The sequence below is a fragment of the Gossypium hirsutum genome, chromosome D06 (genome assembly GCF_007990345.1).
Source record: "Gossypium hirsutum isolate 1008001.06 chromosome D06, Gossypium_hirsutum_v2.1, whole genome shotgun sequence".
Taxonomy (NCBI): Eukaryota; Viridiplantae; Streptophyta; class Magnoliopsida; order Malvales; family Malvaceae; genus Gossypium; species Gossypium hirsutum.
In genome coordinates, this window is record NC_053442.1 from 11257903 (window position 1) to 11272395 (window position 14493).

Genomic DNA, 14493 nt, shown 5'->3' on the forward strand with positions numbered 1-14493 from the left:
CAATGCGTTAGGACACACATTAAATTCCCAACAACAAGCTCTTCATTTTATTTTTGATCAAAGAGCAATTCTCGATTGTTAGATTTAACGAAGAAAATCGGAACCCAATGCGTTAGGGCTCAATTTTCTTGAAAATCCTAAATACGAGTATTATCTCTATTTTGAAAAGTTCTATTTTTAAATTCGAGTAAAAAGATGACATAATGTAATATTGAATGTATGTACAAATGTCATAATAACAAATACAACAATAGCATAGAAATAATATAAATAAATAAATATATAAAAAAACAATATTCCATGATATGCAAAATATTAAATAAAAAATATAAATATAAACACAATTAAATAGCGAATGAAGAAAGTAAGCAAAATAAATAAAAAGAAGAAAGTATATAATATACACATAGAAATTTAAAAAAATACATATGATTTACAAATAAAATTTTAGATTTTAAAACTTATATATACAAAAGTCATAACGTATTTAAAAAATAAATAATAAAAAATATGTATATATAAATTATAAAATACGTGTTAAAGACATAAGCATGTATTTAAGCATTTTCAAAAAAAAACATATGTATTATAAAATGTAAATATATATATAAATTAGGAAATAAAAATAAAACGTATGTACAGGTATTTATAAAAGTTTAAAATATATACATATACTATAAAAAATGTGGAAAATATATTTACAATAATTTAAAATAGTGTATGAATATATATATATGTATTCGTTTGTAGAAAATATGAAGAATAATATACATGTAAAATATATTTATATATAAATATACGTATATACACATTATAAAAGCAAAAAAAAAAGGTTTTTGAAATTAAGATATAAAAAGTATATATATGTTTTATAAATAATTTAAAAAATAAAAATCTTAAACTAAACTAGTAAGGATTAAAATGAACCTAAAACGAAATTAGAGGACCAAACGTAAATAAAATAAATAAAGGACCCAATTTTAAGGCGTGGATAACTCAGAGGGACCGAATGGGAAAATATCCCTACCCTCTAAAACGCACCGCTTTATCGGGATCAAATCGGAAGCCAGCCAAAATTTTAAGGCTCAATTTAAAAAAAATAAAAAAAATAAATTAAAATGATTGAAAACTCGGAGGGACCATATGCGCAAATTTCCCATTCAAGCCAAAACGCGCGGACCCTGTTTGCGGGTCGGGTCAACGCGCAGGTCTGGCTTCAGCAAAACGACACCGTTCCGATGTCCTTATTTAAACCCCTTTTTTTTTCAGAAAGTGTCATTTCGGCAAAAAAAAAAACAAAATCCTTTTGTTTGTTTGCTAGGGTTTCATACCCTGTCTCAGCCGCCGTCGTCATCAAAGGCCCTCCATGGCTTCCATCGATGTCCCGGTCTCCGATTGTGACGGAGGAGGGTACACCGCGACAGCACCAAGTATGATTTTCTCTCTTTTTTATATTTTAAGCGAAAAATAAATAAAAACAAAAGGGAAAAAGAAATGAAAAAAAATCGAATCTAACAATGATGAACACCCGAAAATAAAACGAAAAATTCACCTTTAGTATTCAAAAGCCTCTTTTTTTATTTTTCCTCCCCCTTGTACAGTATTCGTATTGGCTTTTTATAGCCGGAATTACAGAAAAAAATCAAAATAAAAGGCCTCCAAAATCCAATCTGTTATCCCCCTTTTCTCGTATTTTTGTTGCCTTTTTCTGTTGTTGCTGTTTGTTTGCAGATTTGGAGGCCAGCCTGGAGCAACGGACGGAGGTGCACACGCGCGTGAAGGCGCAACTCGCGCGGAGGAAACTCTGGCCGCTGCGGCGCTAGGGGTCGTGCGCTGCTACTAGGGTTTCTGAAGGCTTGTTTTGGGTCACATTGTATTTGGGCTAGGGTCTAATATTTGGGCTGATGTAATTTGGGTCTTTTGGACAAATGTAAATGGACTTTGGAATTGTTGGCCTTCTTTTGGTTTATGCATGTGGGCCCGGGCAAATTGGGCCTATTACAAGCTTTATTTAATATACAATAGTTTCATGTTCTGAAAATCTTCACTGTGCTTAAGGAGAAATTGGTTTAACAAACCCATTTGCATGGGAAGGGCTTTCAATTCTTCTTCGTGATTTCTTCATGATGTAGAAAATGCATGAATATATTGATCTTCCAAGTGGTACGTTGATATGTAATTAAACCAGACGAGTCCCTGTAAGGATTTTAGATTTTTCTTCTTTTTCTTAATAAATGTTGAACAAATTGAAATAAGTCGATTCTTTAAAACAATCACATGGTTCTAGATCTAATTATTGGTAAAATGATAATGAAAACCGGGTGTATGCCATTGAGATGAAGAGCCATAGTACTAACAAAGTCGAGAATTTTCATTTCAGAAGAATAATATACATATAAACAATGAGACACATGAACTCGGGGTTTATCTTGGTTCATGCAGCATTCTTAAAAACTGGCATTCAACGGGTTTGGATTTAAATCCCACCCAACGTCTAAACCCTTTTCCTTATTCTTAAACTATGACCTAAAACGTAACAAAAAAGAAAGAACGTTAATGGTTGAGGCAAATCCTGGCTATAAAAAGAATCCCTGTAAAAATTTGAGGGGCAAATAGCACCCAATACAAGAAATAATTCCCACAGGTGTTTTTCGATCATGATTCACCAATTAACCATTAATCGAACTTCTCTTGGAAAGGACTCTAAGCTACATGCTCCAAAAAGAATTATAAAACCGTTCTTCGTTTTTGCTAAATATAGGGATAGATTAATGAAACTCCTAGCATCTACGAATAGAAGCTATTGACAACCACTGGCATGTAGTGTATACAATACCATGCAATTTATACTGTTACAAGTTGTGAAGTGATGGTTGTGGCAGAAAACCAATAAATTTATCAGTACCGGCTTATATTGATCAGAGCACTGGTCAGTTCCAAGAATGAAGCCCAGTCACCTTGATATCGCATCAAAGCTGAAGGTGGAGTGGGTGGTGTAGTGAAGATAACTATGGTATCATACCTTGTGCCAATTGTCAGCATCTAGGATCTTTACATCTGTTTTTCGTTTTTCAGTTTAGCATCCCCATTTTCAGGAAGGGATGGAGGCCGTTGAAGATCATTGTTAGCAGTGGTGATGACCACAGCAGCCGTCTGAGATGTCTTTATTGGAGGTGGACTGACATTTTTCGGAACTCCATTGGTAAAGGATCCTTGTCGATTCCCACTCTCGGTTCTCACAACTTCAGTTCCATTGCTGAGGCTTCTTTGACTACCTATCTCTATTCTAGCCAATGATGAACATTGTGTTTCTGAAAGTGAAATAGAGCAGTTGTCAATTCCCAATAGTTCATGCATGAAAAAGATAACACACTGTAAAATAGATAACATACATACATTTAAAATATGCACTCTCTGCCACTCTACAGAAAGCAATTTACCTAAGCAGTCCAGAATGTTTGCACAAATCCTAGAGAAGTATAGCAATTAGATACATGATACCACATGGAATATGTAGCTGATTGCACCAATGAAAACTTTCTCATTGTAGAGAACCATTCAATTGTGAACCATGTTTTACATATGCCATCATATCATCATATACCTACTATTCCAAAGAAGTAAATAAACTTATTTCAAATATCTGTGAAACAAAATGATCCAAGTCTCTAAATTCCAGTATATGGACTTTATTTATTTTCATATCCCCCTTCTCTAGACATCCATTCATTGAATATCGATCAGTGTCTTTGAAAATTTTGCTAAACTGGTTCTCTCCTAGTTACTGATAAAGTCAAGGACAGTTTCATCATTTGAAACTTTCTTCCCTTTTGATGTGCAAAATATAATTAGATGTGAATTTTCACTAAATGGAGATGGGAGCTTGCCTTTTATTTCTCCAAAAGTGATAAGCCTATTGAGACAATCCCGGAACTTTGTCAAAACAATTCTTTCCTGCTCTGCATAGATCTCCGTCATGCCCTGTCCGTAAGGTAATTGAGAAGATGTGCTACAGCCATGCTCCGTGAGCCCATTAGAGGGAGCTTTCATGAACATTGTATCTTGTTCATCACACATCAATGCCAAAGTTCCCGGAGACATAGGGCTTTCCTTTGGTGTATCAGCACCATCTGAGCTGGAATCTTCAGGGAAAACTTTATCAGCCTGGTTTGCACTTGAACAATCATCAGCCACTGTTTTCTCAGCATCAAAATCTTTTTGGCTTTGTAGCGTGTCTTGAGTGGATGACACAAGGGAAGTTTCTGTCTGATCTTCAGCCTGCTTTTCAGTCAAACTTCTCTGATCTGAATGCATACAGAAATTGAGGGAAGACCCATTAGCTGAAAAAATAGGCACATTGTAACTTCTATTAACTGACTAAAAGTTGGTTGTTAAAGCAATTCAAAACTAACAAATGTGAGATTCTTCTACTGGAATCAAGTGTCAAATAATATTTCTTACTTCACTAGGACAAAACTGATCTGAAGTAACAGAAAATATTTTGGGAAACAACATTAATATTCAGAACAGTTTAACACAATATTTGTTGACAATCACAAAGAGTCTTAAACTATAAATGCTAATATTATGTCTTAAATTGAAAGAAAAAGTTGTAGCATTATTTTATTCATGAAGCAGAAGATTCAAATAAACAGCATTACACAAATTTGTTTCTATTAGAAAATAATAAAAAGTATGCAGAAAATGACACATGCAAATTCACACTGTTTTCCAATATATAAGCATTGGTGAAAATAAGCATACTCATGCAAACACAAAAATTAACTAATGTGAGGGAAAGGAAACTCTTATCAGGTAAGGATTGTAAGCTCCCCTCCCTTTCATTCAAAACTCTCATTTTTACTTGCCCCAAATTAGGGAACAGAGAGGAAAGGAAAGGTGTACTTTAATAATATTTTATTACACCTTATTATATTTTACCTCTTATTACTTGCAGCGCCCTTATTATATTTTATTTTCTATAGAATTATTTTAATAATTTAACTTAATTAACAACCAGTGCCTTTAAATTGTATACAACTAAATGAAAATTTATTTTCTCTATTAATAAATAAATTTCTATTATTTTTTAAATTTATGCTAAAAGCTTAATATTTTTATTTTGTAAATTTATAAACAATTTAAAAAAATAAAAGAGAAAAATGAAGAAAATGAAGAAACACATATAACTAAAGGAAAATGCAAACACTTATTCCAATTTACTTTTAATTATATGCTTTAATTATAAATTAATATTTTTCGTTAAATTTTTTTCTTTAATTTTCAAAACTATTCATGAGATACATAAAAAAACTAATTTTATTTTGAAAAGAGTACAATTGAAATAATATAATATAATATAATATATTTTCCTTTCCTTTCCTTTCCTTTCCACCACTTAACCAAACAGAGGTAGCTACTATCCTTTCCTTTCCTTTCCCTTACTCATTTTAGCTAGCCAAACAAAAGAATACAATATCATTTCCTTTCCTTTCCTTCGAAAACCTCTACCCTTTTTCCCTTTCCTTTACTAATTTGAATCCAATCAAAGGTTAAAGTAAAAAGTATGTCAGGAATTAGACACTGCAAGTTTAAACCAATAATTTGAATTGTTTTACACGTATGCCCATTTACCTGCAAGTGTCTTTGCAGCTTCTCCAGATAGAACTACCAAAACAGAACAAAGCTCCTTCAAGTCCTGCTTCTGAATGATGTCTGCTAAGAGAGACCTTCCACCAAAATGAATAAGTTAGTTTCCTGAACAAGCAGTTCTTAGATATCTTTTCATCAAGACACTCCATTTACCTATATGTGAATTTTGACGTGCCCACTGCAGCAGTTGTAGTTGCACAGGATACTGGCATAGAAGGAGAGGGTGCAGAAGTTCTGATATGAGTTGCCTGGTTCACAAATAAAATAAGCTGACAATATAAGTTCAAGAAGCATAAACTAAAAGTAATGATGAGAAAGATTCTATAGTAAACTAATCAAATGTTAAGCAGCAGCTGAAGAATGAGAATGAAGATAGAGCAAACATCTGTTCCTTGTTAGAACAAAATATGATTAGCTAGATTCAAGTGTAACTAAAATATGATTCGGGAAGTTTCTCCAAAGACAAATGTCAATAAATAAGAATGGACGGTGTTTACCTGTGGAAAGTGTCCAAGCCTGAGAACAGATGGATCCTTAGCAGTTGACCCAAAGAACAGATCCTGTCCTTTTCTCTTCTTAGATACTGGAATGGATGCAAAACCAGAGGACCCAACAGCTCCTGTTATGGCAGCATTTGCTGCCTGCTGAATATATGCCATATTGTTGGCATGGTCGCCATGGAATAGAGCCTGTCTCTCTTCACTACCCTCAAAATTTTTGCAATCCATGCATTTGCAGTTTTCAGAGCAAAGAATATTGGCTTGGAAACACTCACAGTACTTTTTAAGGCACCCAGATTTCTTACAGTGGCATCCTTTGTTGTGCTTTCCCAGTACTAAAACTTCTCCGGCTTCTTCCTAAAAATATTTCAAAACTAGTACATATGAGAATGTCAAGGGTAGCAAGCTCTATCTATTTTGCTATCAAATACCCTGCCTGGATCTTTTTCCATAAGATAATCTTTTAGCAGTCTAACCATATACTATTAAGAAAAGAGGATACAATCTATGTGCTAAAATCAAAAGTGAGGTCACACAATCAACAGAAGAATTTCATTCTAAATATTCTAGAAGGCCATCAATGAGTCAAGGCAAGAAAAATGTGGCCCTAGCTAGACATGTAAATGGAGCAATATTAACATTAGAATCCCAATGGTAAAAATTAAATAATTTTTTGGCTTTTTTCTGAATCAATACAGTGAAAGAGGGGAAGTCCGCATTTCATAAATGTAAATTAAATGAAAAAATATGGCCAGCATACCCTGCTATCCCGTGCACCATGTGGGCTGCTAGCAATTTTTGGCCTGAATGCATTTGGATTACGCTCCAAAGTTGCTTCAATAGCATCTCTTCTCGCAGCTTCATTCTCAACATTGTTATAACAATTAACACAGTTGCACCCATCACAATATACGCCAGATGCAAAGCACTCACAGTACCTGATCAAAGCATTACATTATTAACTTTCTATATCTTACACCATCAAACATGTGGATTATACTTAACATTAAAAAATGGCTTAATTACTCATATTTACAGAAAAATCATACACAAGAATGAATAATTGGAAAAAAAAAAGATGTACTATCTAAAATGCCAACACAAGCTGCCTAAATGCTACCTATAAAAGTCATAACTCATAACCCTATTTCTATCAATTCTTTCTCATGAATGCTTCTCAACAATTAGAACATACATGAACTCTGAATCTAATCAGTGTGTTGGAAACATCTATACATTTGTCATAGAGCTAAAAAATAGATTTAGATGCATATGGTGAAGAGGATCAACGTAAGTAGGAAGAAAGGCTAGCTTAAAGGAATTTTTCACCAGAACCATCCATTACTGAAGCATGGCACAGTTGGACAGAGAATGAAGTGTATTTTTAAACAGTGAAGGCAAGCTCCTCCTATTTCTGCAATTACAACAGTTCCTCTTATTTCTGATCTGCAATTAGTTCAGATGGAAATATTGCTACACCTTGCACTATTTGCGTTTTGAGGATGCTCAAGGCAAACCAACCTAAATTGAAAGGGTTTGGAAATGGATGCAGAACAAACTTATAAGCTAGGAAGTACAACTTCTCAGCCTGGAAAAATAGATAACGTTGATTCAGCTTGGACCTTGGGGCTATGATATAAAAATAATGTTGTACAACCTGCTTCTAAGAGCTATTCATTAATTAATATTGGTAAAAGTGCAAAAAGGGTATTTACTTGATAGTTTCTGTTGCAGTGTTCTTTCCATTAAAATAGATAGAAACAACACTACACCACATAGGAAATACTAAACTTCCCTATTTATGGCAATGTTTCCGTCTATTATCCAACTCAACTTTGCAAGAAATTTTTTTCTCATAATGGCCTCCAAACTCATTTGACATTTCATTCTGTAAATGAATTGAAAGAAGAAAAAAATGATTAAAAAACTTTGAGACTAATCAGATAGGCGACATTCTTAAAGTAGCACAAAAATATAGGCACAAAAACATTCTTAAGATTATGGTCACAAGATAAGGTCCAAACCTAATCATTTCTAACCAACTAAAGCTCCTCTAGCTGCATAGAATTCCACACAAAGCATCACTAAATCATGGAAGAGATCATACACACCCAAAGAGTATATTAGTCAATGTACTTACAATTTCAGACACCGAGAATGTTTACAGTTGCACTGCTTCTGCTTCTTTGGAGTACCATCTTTTAGTTCAGTAGGTCTTGGTTTTACTTTTGGAGATTCGGGTTTTCTGAAGCAAGAAAGAAATATGATAAAGAATAAAGTTCGAGTAAAGCTAACTAACTTCCACTAATTTCTTAAAACAATGACATACAAAAACCCAAGAAAATTTACCAGAGTTCGATTCAAAAGATAACTGAAACTAAAGAGCTAATTTTGAAGCATGTAAAAATAAAACGTGAGGGGAAATCGTTACGAGACGTCCTTATTATACTTATCTCCAAAAAGGAAAAGAAGTAAAAAGAGAGTTAATTTTATTAAAAGAATTAATCCACAAAGCAAACACCAAAAGAATATAACAGACTAAAAGAAAAAAAAATCACAAATTTTGATTGCAAAAACTCACATAACCCTCGACGATGCTGTAGTAAAAGGAGGAGGTTGCGCAGCGGCTACAGGGGAGGTCGCCACCATCTGCGGCTTTATCTGTTGCTGCTGCTGTTGCTGAGTAACTGCAGCCGCCACAGCCGAAGACGAAGCCACAGCCATCTCTTGTGTGGACTGCGGGTGTTCCGGCAGAACTACACCACCAGAAGAACCCCCGCCAAAACCGGCCGTGAAATCCAGCTGCCTCGCAAGCTTCTTGGCCGGAAGACCTGCCGTATCCGATTGCACCTTTTTTGGCGGGAACTCACCTCCTTCTCTTTCCCCCATCCAATTCCAGCTCCCACAAAATTCAAAAATAAAATAAAAAATTATTCAAATTCCAATCTTTTTCCAATATCCACAGCTGAAAATCCACCAAATAATCTCACAAATTGCCTTAAATAAACTCGAATTGAACCACTTTAAGATCCAAATTCCAATCTACAATCTCCAAAACCTAAAATTCCAAGAAAAAGCACTTCGATTCCACCAAGCTCGAGATTTCCACCAAGAAGTTCCAAAAAACCAAGAGGATTTTGATTCCGATCGATGCATAGAGAGAGAAAGAGAAAAGCTAGAGTTTTTTAAGCATTGATATTGTAAAACAAAGAAGGAAAAGAGAAACAAAAGTTGAAGCACCTCTTATTTTTAACTTTTGTTGGTGTTCTTCTTCCTCCTCTTCCTCCCCTTCGGTTCTCCTCCCTCTCTCTTGCTAAGTTTTGAAATTTCAATTTTCCTTTTTGGTGTTTATTGAACGGTGAGATTCGCCTTTGGGTTTTGGATCCGACAGTTCACGTTGAAAGAATTAATCTGATGGGTCAAATTCATAGGAGTGAGTGTGGTGAGTTGATGAGCGTTGGATCTTATTAAAACGCAAAGTTTTCCGCACCTGGGTTAAAAAGGGTGTGACGGGGGGATATAATGTGAGATTTGGGGGAAATTCTAAAACAAGCTCTCTAATATGAGCTTGTCCTAACCTCTTACAAATATCACCCTTTGGATAAAAAATAATAATTAATTTGAGCTATTGAAACAATAATAGTAATAACAGCTAATGCCAAATATTTAATTCTAAAAAAAAATGAAATAATTACACAAAACTCTAAATAATTCATAGTATATACAAATTTATTTAAAACATCAAATGTTTCTCAATAATTAAATATAGAATGATTATTTAAAATATAAAAAATTAAGTAATTTGTAATACATCAAAATATTATTTAAAATATGAAAATGCTTCTGTTATTCCTAAAACATACAAAATTACTGAACATCTAATGATTATTTAAAACATGAGAAACCTCTAACAAATTCATAAGTAATTTGAAATACATGAAAATATTACTTAAAATATGAAAAGCTTATTGAAAATTAACTAAATATTAAAACATGAAAAAACTATTTAAAACTTTAAAGAAATACTTCGTAATATATGAAAAAATTACTTAAAATACGAAAATGTTACTTAAAACATGTAAATATTTATGTTATATCCTTCTGTCACTCAAACATGTGTCAACATCAAACCCATCGTTGACCTTTGTGTTGATTCCTTCTAAAATAGCATCCCAACAAACCACCTTGACCTTAGTACCTCTGAGTATGACCATTTGTTCTATCTCAAGGAAGCCATCCACCCAGGTTTAAGTGAAAACACTGCCCTAGTGTGAACATACTTCCAAAACATTAAGGAGTCTATTTAGGCATAAATACTTCGTATTGATAAAGTCGCATGATATACGGACATGATTATTCTTTCTACATTTTGCAAGGCTAAATGTATCTCCCGCCATGTCATACCAATAGATAAGAGGACCTATCATATAAATATTGTTAAGAAAGATGGAGAAATGATCGAACCCTAGATACAATAAAGTTACTTTGTCCAAGCATATTCTCAATCAACCTATCATATTGTCTCTATTTTGGCTCTGGGCCTCTTTAGGTGAATCGAATTCCTTTGCACCATCGTGATCTCCTCTTTGCTCCTCATTATCCTCCTCTATTGTTGTATCTGGTATCAACAATTGGTGCGAGGAACGTAGACAAAAATATCTCAGAATCAGAATGATGCTACCAACAACTCCACCAACCCCTCCACTCTAATGAATGGCAATGATGCTGCCAACACTAAACTTCCCTTAACCCAAACCAAGATGTCAACTCGCCCAACCATATCTACCAAGGAAGCCTTGACCCAACTCTTTAACATCCTCAACTCTCCCTCAGCTAATCTAGTCACTGTGGCTTCCTCTTCAATTCCCAACGCCCCATTATCTCCTACCACCCTACAATATCCCAAAGAGGACCTCATAAAGCAACCTCTCTCTTGCATAGCTTCTGACCGACTACACACGTACACATTAAAACACTGAATTTATGAAACTACTTTTAAAGCCTGATTTTATTACAAGCGTACAGTGTCAATTGTAATATTTATAGTTCCAATGGAACACGAAGTATTCCAATGGATCAAACCCAAAGGAAGAGGCAATTGAGCAATAACTAGCATACACGATAGAGTCTAAGTGACTACTAATACGATTTTATAGTACGACAGTTCATAAAAAGATGAGTTTGCAAGAAAATTTAATATTCTACTCTAAGGACTAAATTGAAATAAATGTAAAAATAGAGGGACTATCCAACAAATAACTAATGGGGGTTGGTTTATTTCGATGTTGTTCACCAAATCTCATACTAGGGACATAAATCGCGTAAATTACCAAATGGATTCATTTTATCTTTCGGTCTCAATTTTACTGACTTAGACGAATTAGGTTCGGTTTATCTTTCGATCTTGCCAGTTAATCTGGGACTAACAAACAGGTGTGTGACAAGACTACCTTCCAGTTTCACTTTATCTTCATATTCACTTAGGGGTGTCACTACCTAAGTTCTTAGTTTTATTCAAATTTGTAACACCCCTTACTCGTATTCCGGCTCGGAACAGAGTATGAGGTATTACTAAGTTTTTTTAAAAAAATTTCGACAGCATTTCTGCTTAATTTTGCTTAAACCTCCTGCAAATTTAAATCACAATCCAATATATATATATCAACCAAACTCATTTATAATAATACTCACAATTTAACTATTAATGAACACCACATTTTAAATCAAACCATAACATATATTTACATGATGATTCCATATTTCATAGGTCGTCTATACATGCCATAATTTTCCGGAACGATAGTAGCAAAATACCCCAAGTGTGAAGGATAGTGTGGATGATTGTCTGACTTCGTTCCAAATTTCCGAGTTGTCGGAAGTCACTATAATCAAGGGAAAAATAAAATCGAGTAAGCATATAGCTTAGTAAGTAAACACATGATAAATAAGTAATTACTCCCATAACTACACCAAAATATAAACTTATTCATGAATAACTTTATTGTTTAGGCAATTTCCAGCAAACTGTTTTTCTGCGTCATAGTCGCTAATTTATTTTTATCCGGAGCTACAGGGCTCCAAATTGAGTTTCGTAAATTTTCCCTGAAACTAGACTCATATACCATTTCACCATAAAAATTTAAGAATTTTTTTCCCAGCCAATTAGTACAGTTTATTCATTAAAACTTCCCCTGTTTCACTGCCCAACGGTTCTGACCCTTCCTCAAAAAAATTCACTTAACTCTCTGTACAAAATTTTAAAAATGGTTTCGCTTGTTTCTATTAAAAATAGAGTCAATAAGGAATCCAGGAATATAAATTTCACACCATAATTATTTTTGTACAATTTTTGGTGATTTTCCAAAGTTAGAACAGGGGATCCCGAAATCAATCCAGCCCTGTTTCAGTAAAATTCAGATATCTCCAAAAATACAACTCTTTTGCTTATTCTATTTATTTCATATGAAAATAGACACATTCAGCTTCAATTTCATATATTATTCAGCTTCCCATTCATTTTCCACCATTTATGGTGATTTTTCAAAGTTACCCATCTGTTGTTGTTCAACACAGTTTATAACTAAATCGTTCCTTTTTTCGTTTTTGATATTTTCTCCCATCTCATACATGGATCGATTTAGTATCCAACTCAATATTTGCCCCATAAAAATTTCCACCATATGGCAATATTCACCTTCCACACTTTTTCGTTGAGCACTCGGAATGTTAACCGTTATTGGTGGATCTCGCACTTAGCACCACCACTTAATCGGGGAATCAGCACTTAGCAACCCCTTGGGGGAATCAGCACATAGCAACCCCCTTTTTATTTCAGAGATACGGTGGATATCGCACTTAGCACCACCAATGAACCGGGGAATCAGCACTTAGCAACCCCTCGGGGGAATCAGCACATAGCAACCCCCTTTCACATTTCAAAGATACGGTGGATATCGCACATAGCACCACCAATGAATCGGGGAATCAGCACACAGCAACCCCTTTATGTACAACATACTTCGGCTTATTCCGAGTGTTCAACCCATAAATCATATATTGCAACCCTTTACCACCTTTCCCGATTTAACAACATTTTTAGGATATGGCCAAACATTTATTTTAATTCCAAATAAATCTCAACATATATCAATTAATGTCAAAATAATACATCAAGTCACGTGTTTACTTACCTCGGTGCAAAATATCGTAATTTTGCACTTCACTCCACTATCTTTTCTTTTCCTCGTTTGAGATAATCTTCACGTCTTTCTTGATCTATAATAGCAAATTTAACTCATTTAATGTTCACATTCATTAAAATAATCCACCACCCAACTTTTTGAAAAATTACAATTTTGCCCCCAAACTTTTGCATAATTACACTTTTGTCCCCAAGCTCGGAAATTAAACTTCATCACTTATTCTTAGGTTTTATGACATGCTGAACATCTTTCCCTTCTATGGCAACATCAAATTCTCACTCTAACATACACTTATGAACAATAATTATTTTTACCGATTATGCCTATTTACCCGTTTTCGCTTAAAATCGCTTAGCAAAAGTTGTTTAACATAATTTATAGCTTCATATTCCACCATAAAACAGCAAAATAAACACATTTCACCTATGGGTATTTTTCCAAATATGAGCCCTAACACGAATTATTGCTAGAATAAGCTAAACCGAGTTACGAGGATTCCAAAAATGCAAAGAACATTAAAAACGGGGCTAGGATGCACTTACTATGAGCTTGAGAAAGCAAAGAAACCTTAGCTATGGCTTCCTTCAAATTTCGGCAGCAACTAATGAGGAAGATGATGATTTTTGTCATCTTTTTCCCATTTTATTTTTTTTATTACCAAATGACTAGTATGCCCCCACTTAAAAAAAATCTATTTCTCTCATTTCTTATGTCTATTTTTGTCCATCAACTAACTAATGGTCTAATTACCACATAAAGACCTCCAATTTAAAATTTCATAACAATTAGACACCTCTAAGATGTAGAACTCAACTTTTGCACTATTTACAATTTAGTCCTTTTGACTAAATTGAGTGCCCAAACGTCGAAATTTTCGAACGAAATTTTTACGAAAATTTTCCGTGAAATTTTAGATCATAAAAATATAATAATAACCATATTTTCCCTCGTCGGATTTGTGGTCCCGAAACCACTATTCCGACTAGGCCCAGAATCGGGCTGTTACAAAATTAGTCCAATTTGTTATAATTTAGTCCTTTGTCTAAGGGATGTTAGTTTACCCACATCTCCATCAACCAACCTCCTTAAAGGTTGAGAAAAATATAAAAGTTAAGATTTTTATGCAAGAAAACTTAAAT

The 14493-nt window shown here is 34.1% G+C and overlaps 1 protein-coding gene and 1 long non-coding RNA gene across 3 annotated transcripts; one reads left to right on the plus strand and one right to left on the minus strand.

Annotated features, from left to right (window-relative positions):
* Positions 1-867: 867 nt before the first annotated feature.
* LOC107901250 (uncharacterized) lies at positions 868-2041 on the plus strand. Its single transcript, XR_001685185.2, has 2 exons — positions 868-1430; positions 1732-2041. It is a non-coding gene; the product is annotated as an uncharacterized lncRNA (long non-coding RNA).
* Positions 2042-2353: 312 nt separating this feature from the next.
* LOC121218471 (protein tesmin/TSO1-like CXC 5) lies at positions 2354-9480 on the minus strand. Of its 2 annotated transcripts, none has more exons than XM_041095661.1 (8): positions 8734-9480; positions 8293-8397; positions 6913-7090; positions 6150-6509; positions 5806-5900; positions 5635-5729; positions 3888-4304; positions 2354-3311 (listed from the first exon to the last, which is right to left on the minus strand). In XM_041095661.1, exons 1-8 carry the CDS (start codon positions 9039-9041, stop codon positions 3052-3054), a joined length of 1818 nt encoding a protein of 605 aa, XP_040951595.1. In that variant the 5' UTR covers positions 9042-9480; the 3' UTR covers positions 2354-3051. The 2 variants fall into 2 exon arrangements, with proteins under 2 accessions (XP_040951595.1, XP_040951594.1); XM_041095660.1 differs by having other exon boundaries at positions 3888-4340.
* Positions 9481-14493: the final 5013 nt, after the last annotated feature.

What these genes read in the sequence shown, in the direction of transcription:
- LOC121218471 (XM_041095660.1), bottom strand. Translation starts at nt 9,041, where the DNA reads ATGGGGGAAAGAGAAGGAGGTGAGTTCCCGCCAAAAAAGGTGCAATCG. An exon ending in ATGGTGCACGGGATAGCAGG is followed by an intron (nt 6,510 to 6,912) that starts GTATGCTGGCCA and finishes AAATATTTTTAG; the next exon opens with GAAGAAGCCGGAGAAGTTTT. An exon ending in AGCTGCAAAGACACTTGCAG is followed by an intron (nt 4,341 to 5,634) that starts GTAAATGGGCAT and finishes CTATTTTTTCAG; the next exon opens with CTAATGGGTCTTCCCTCAAT.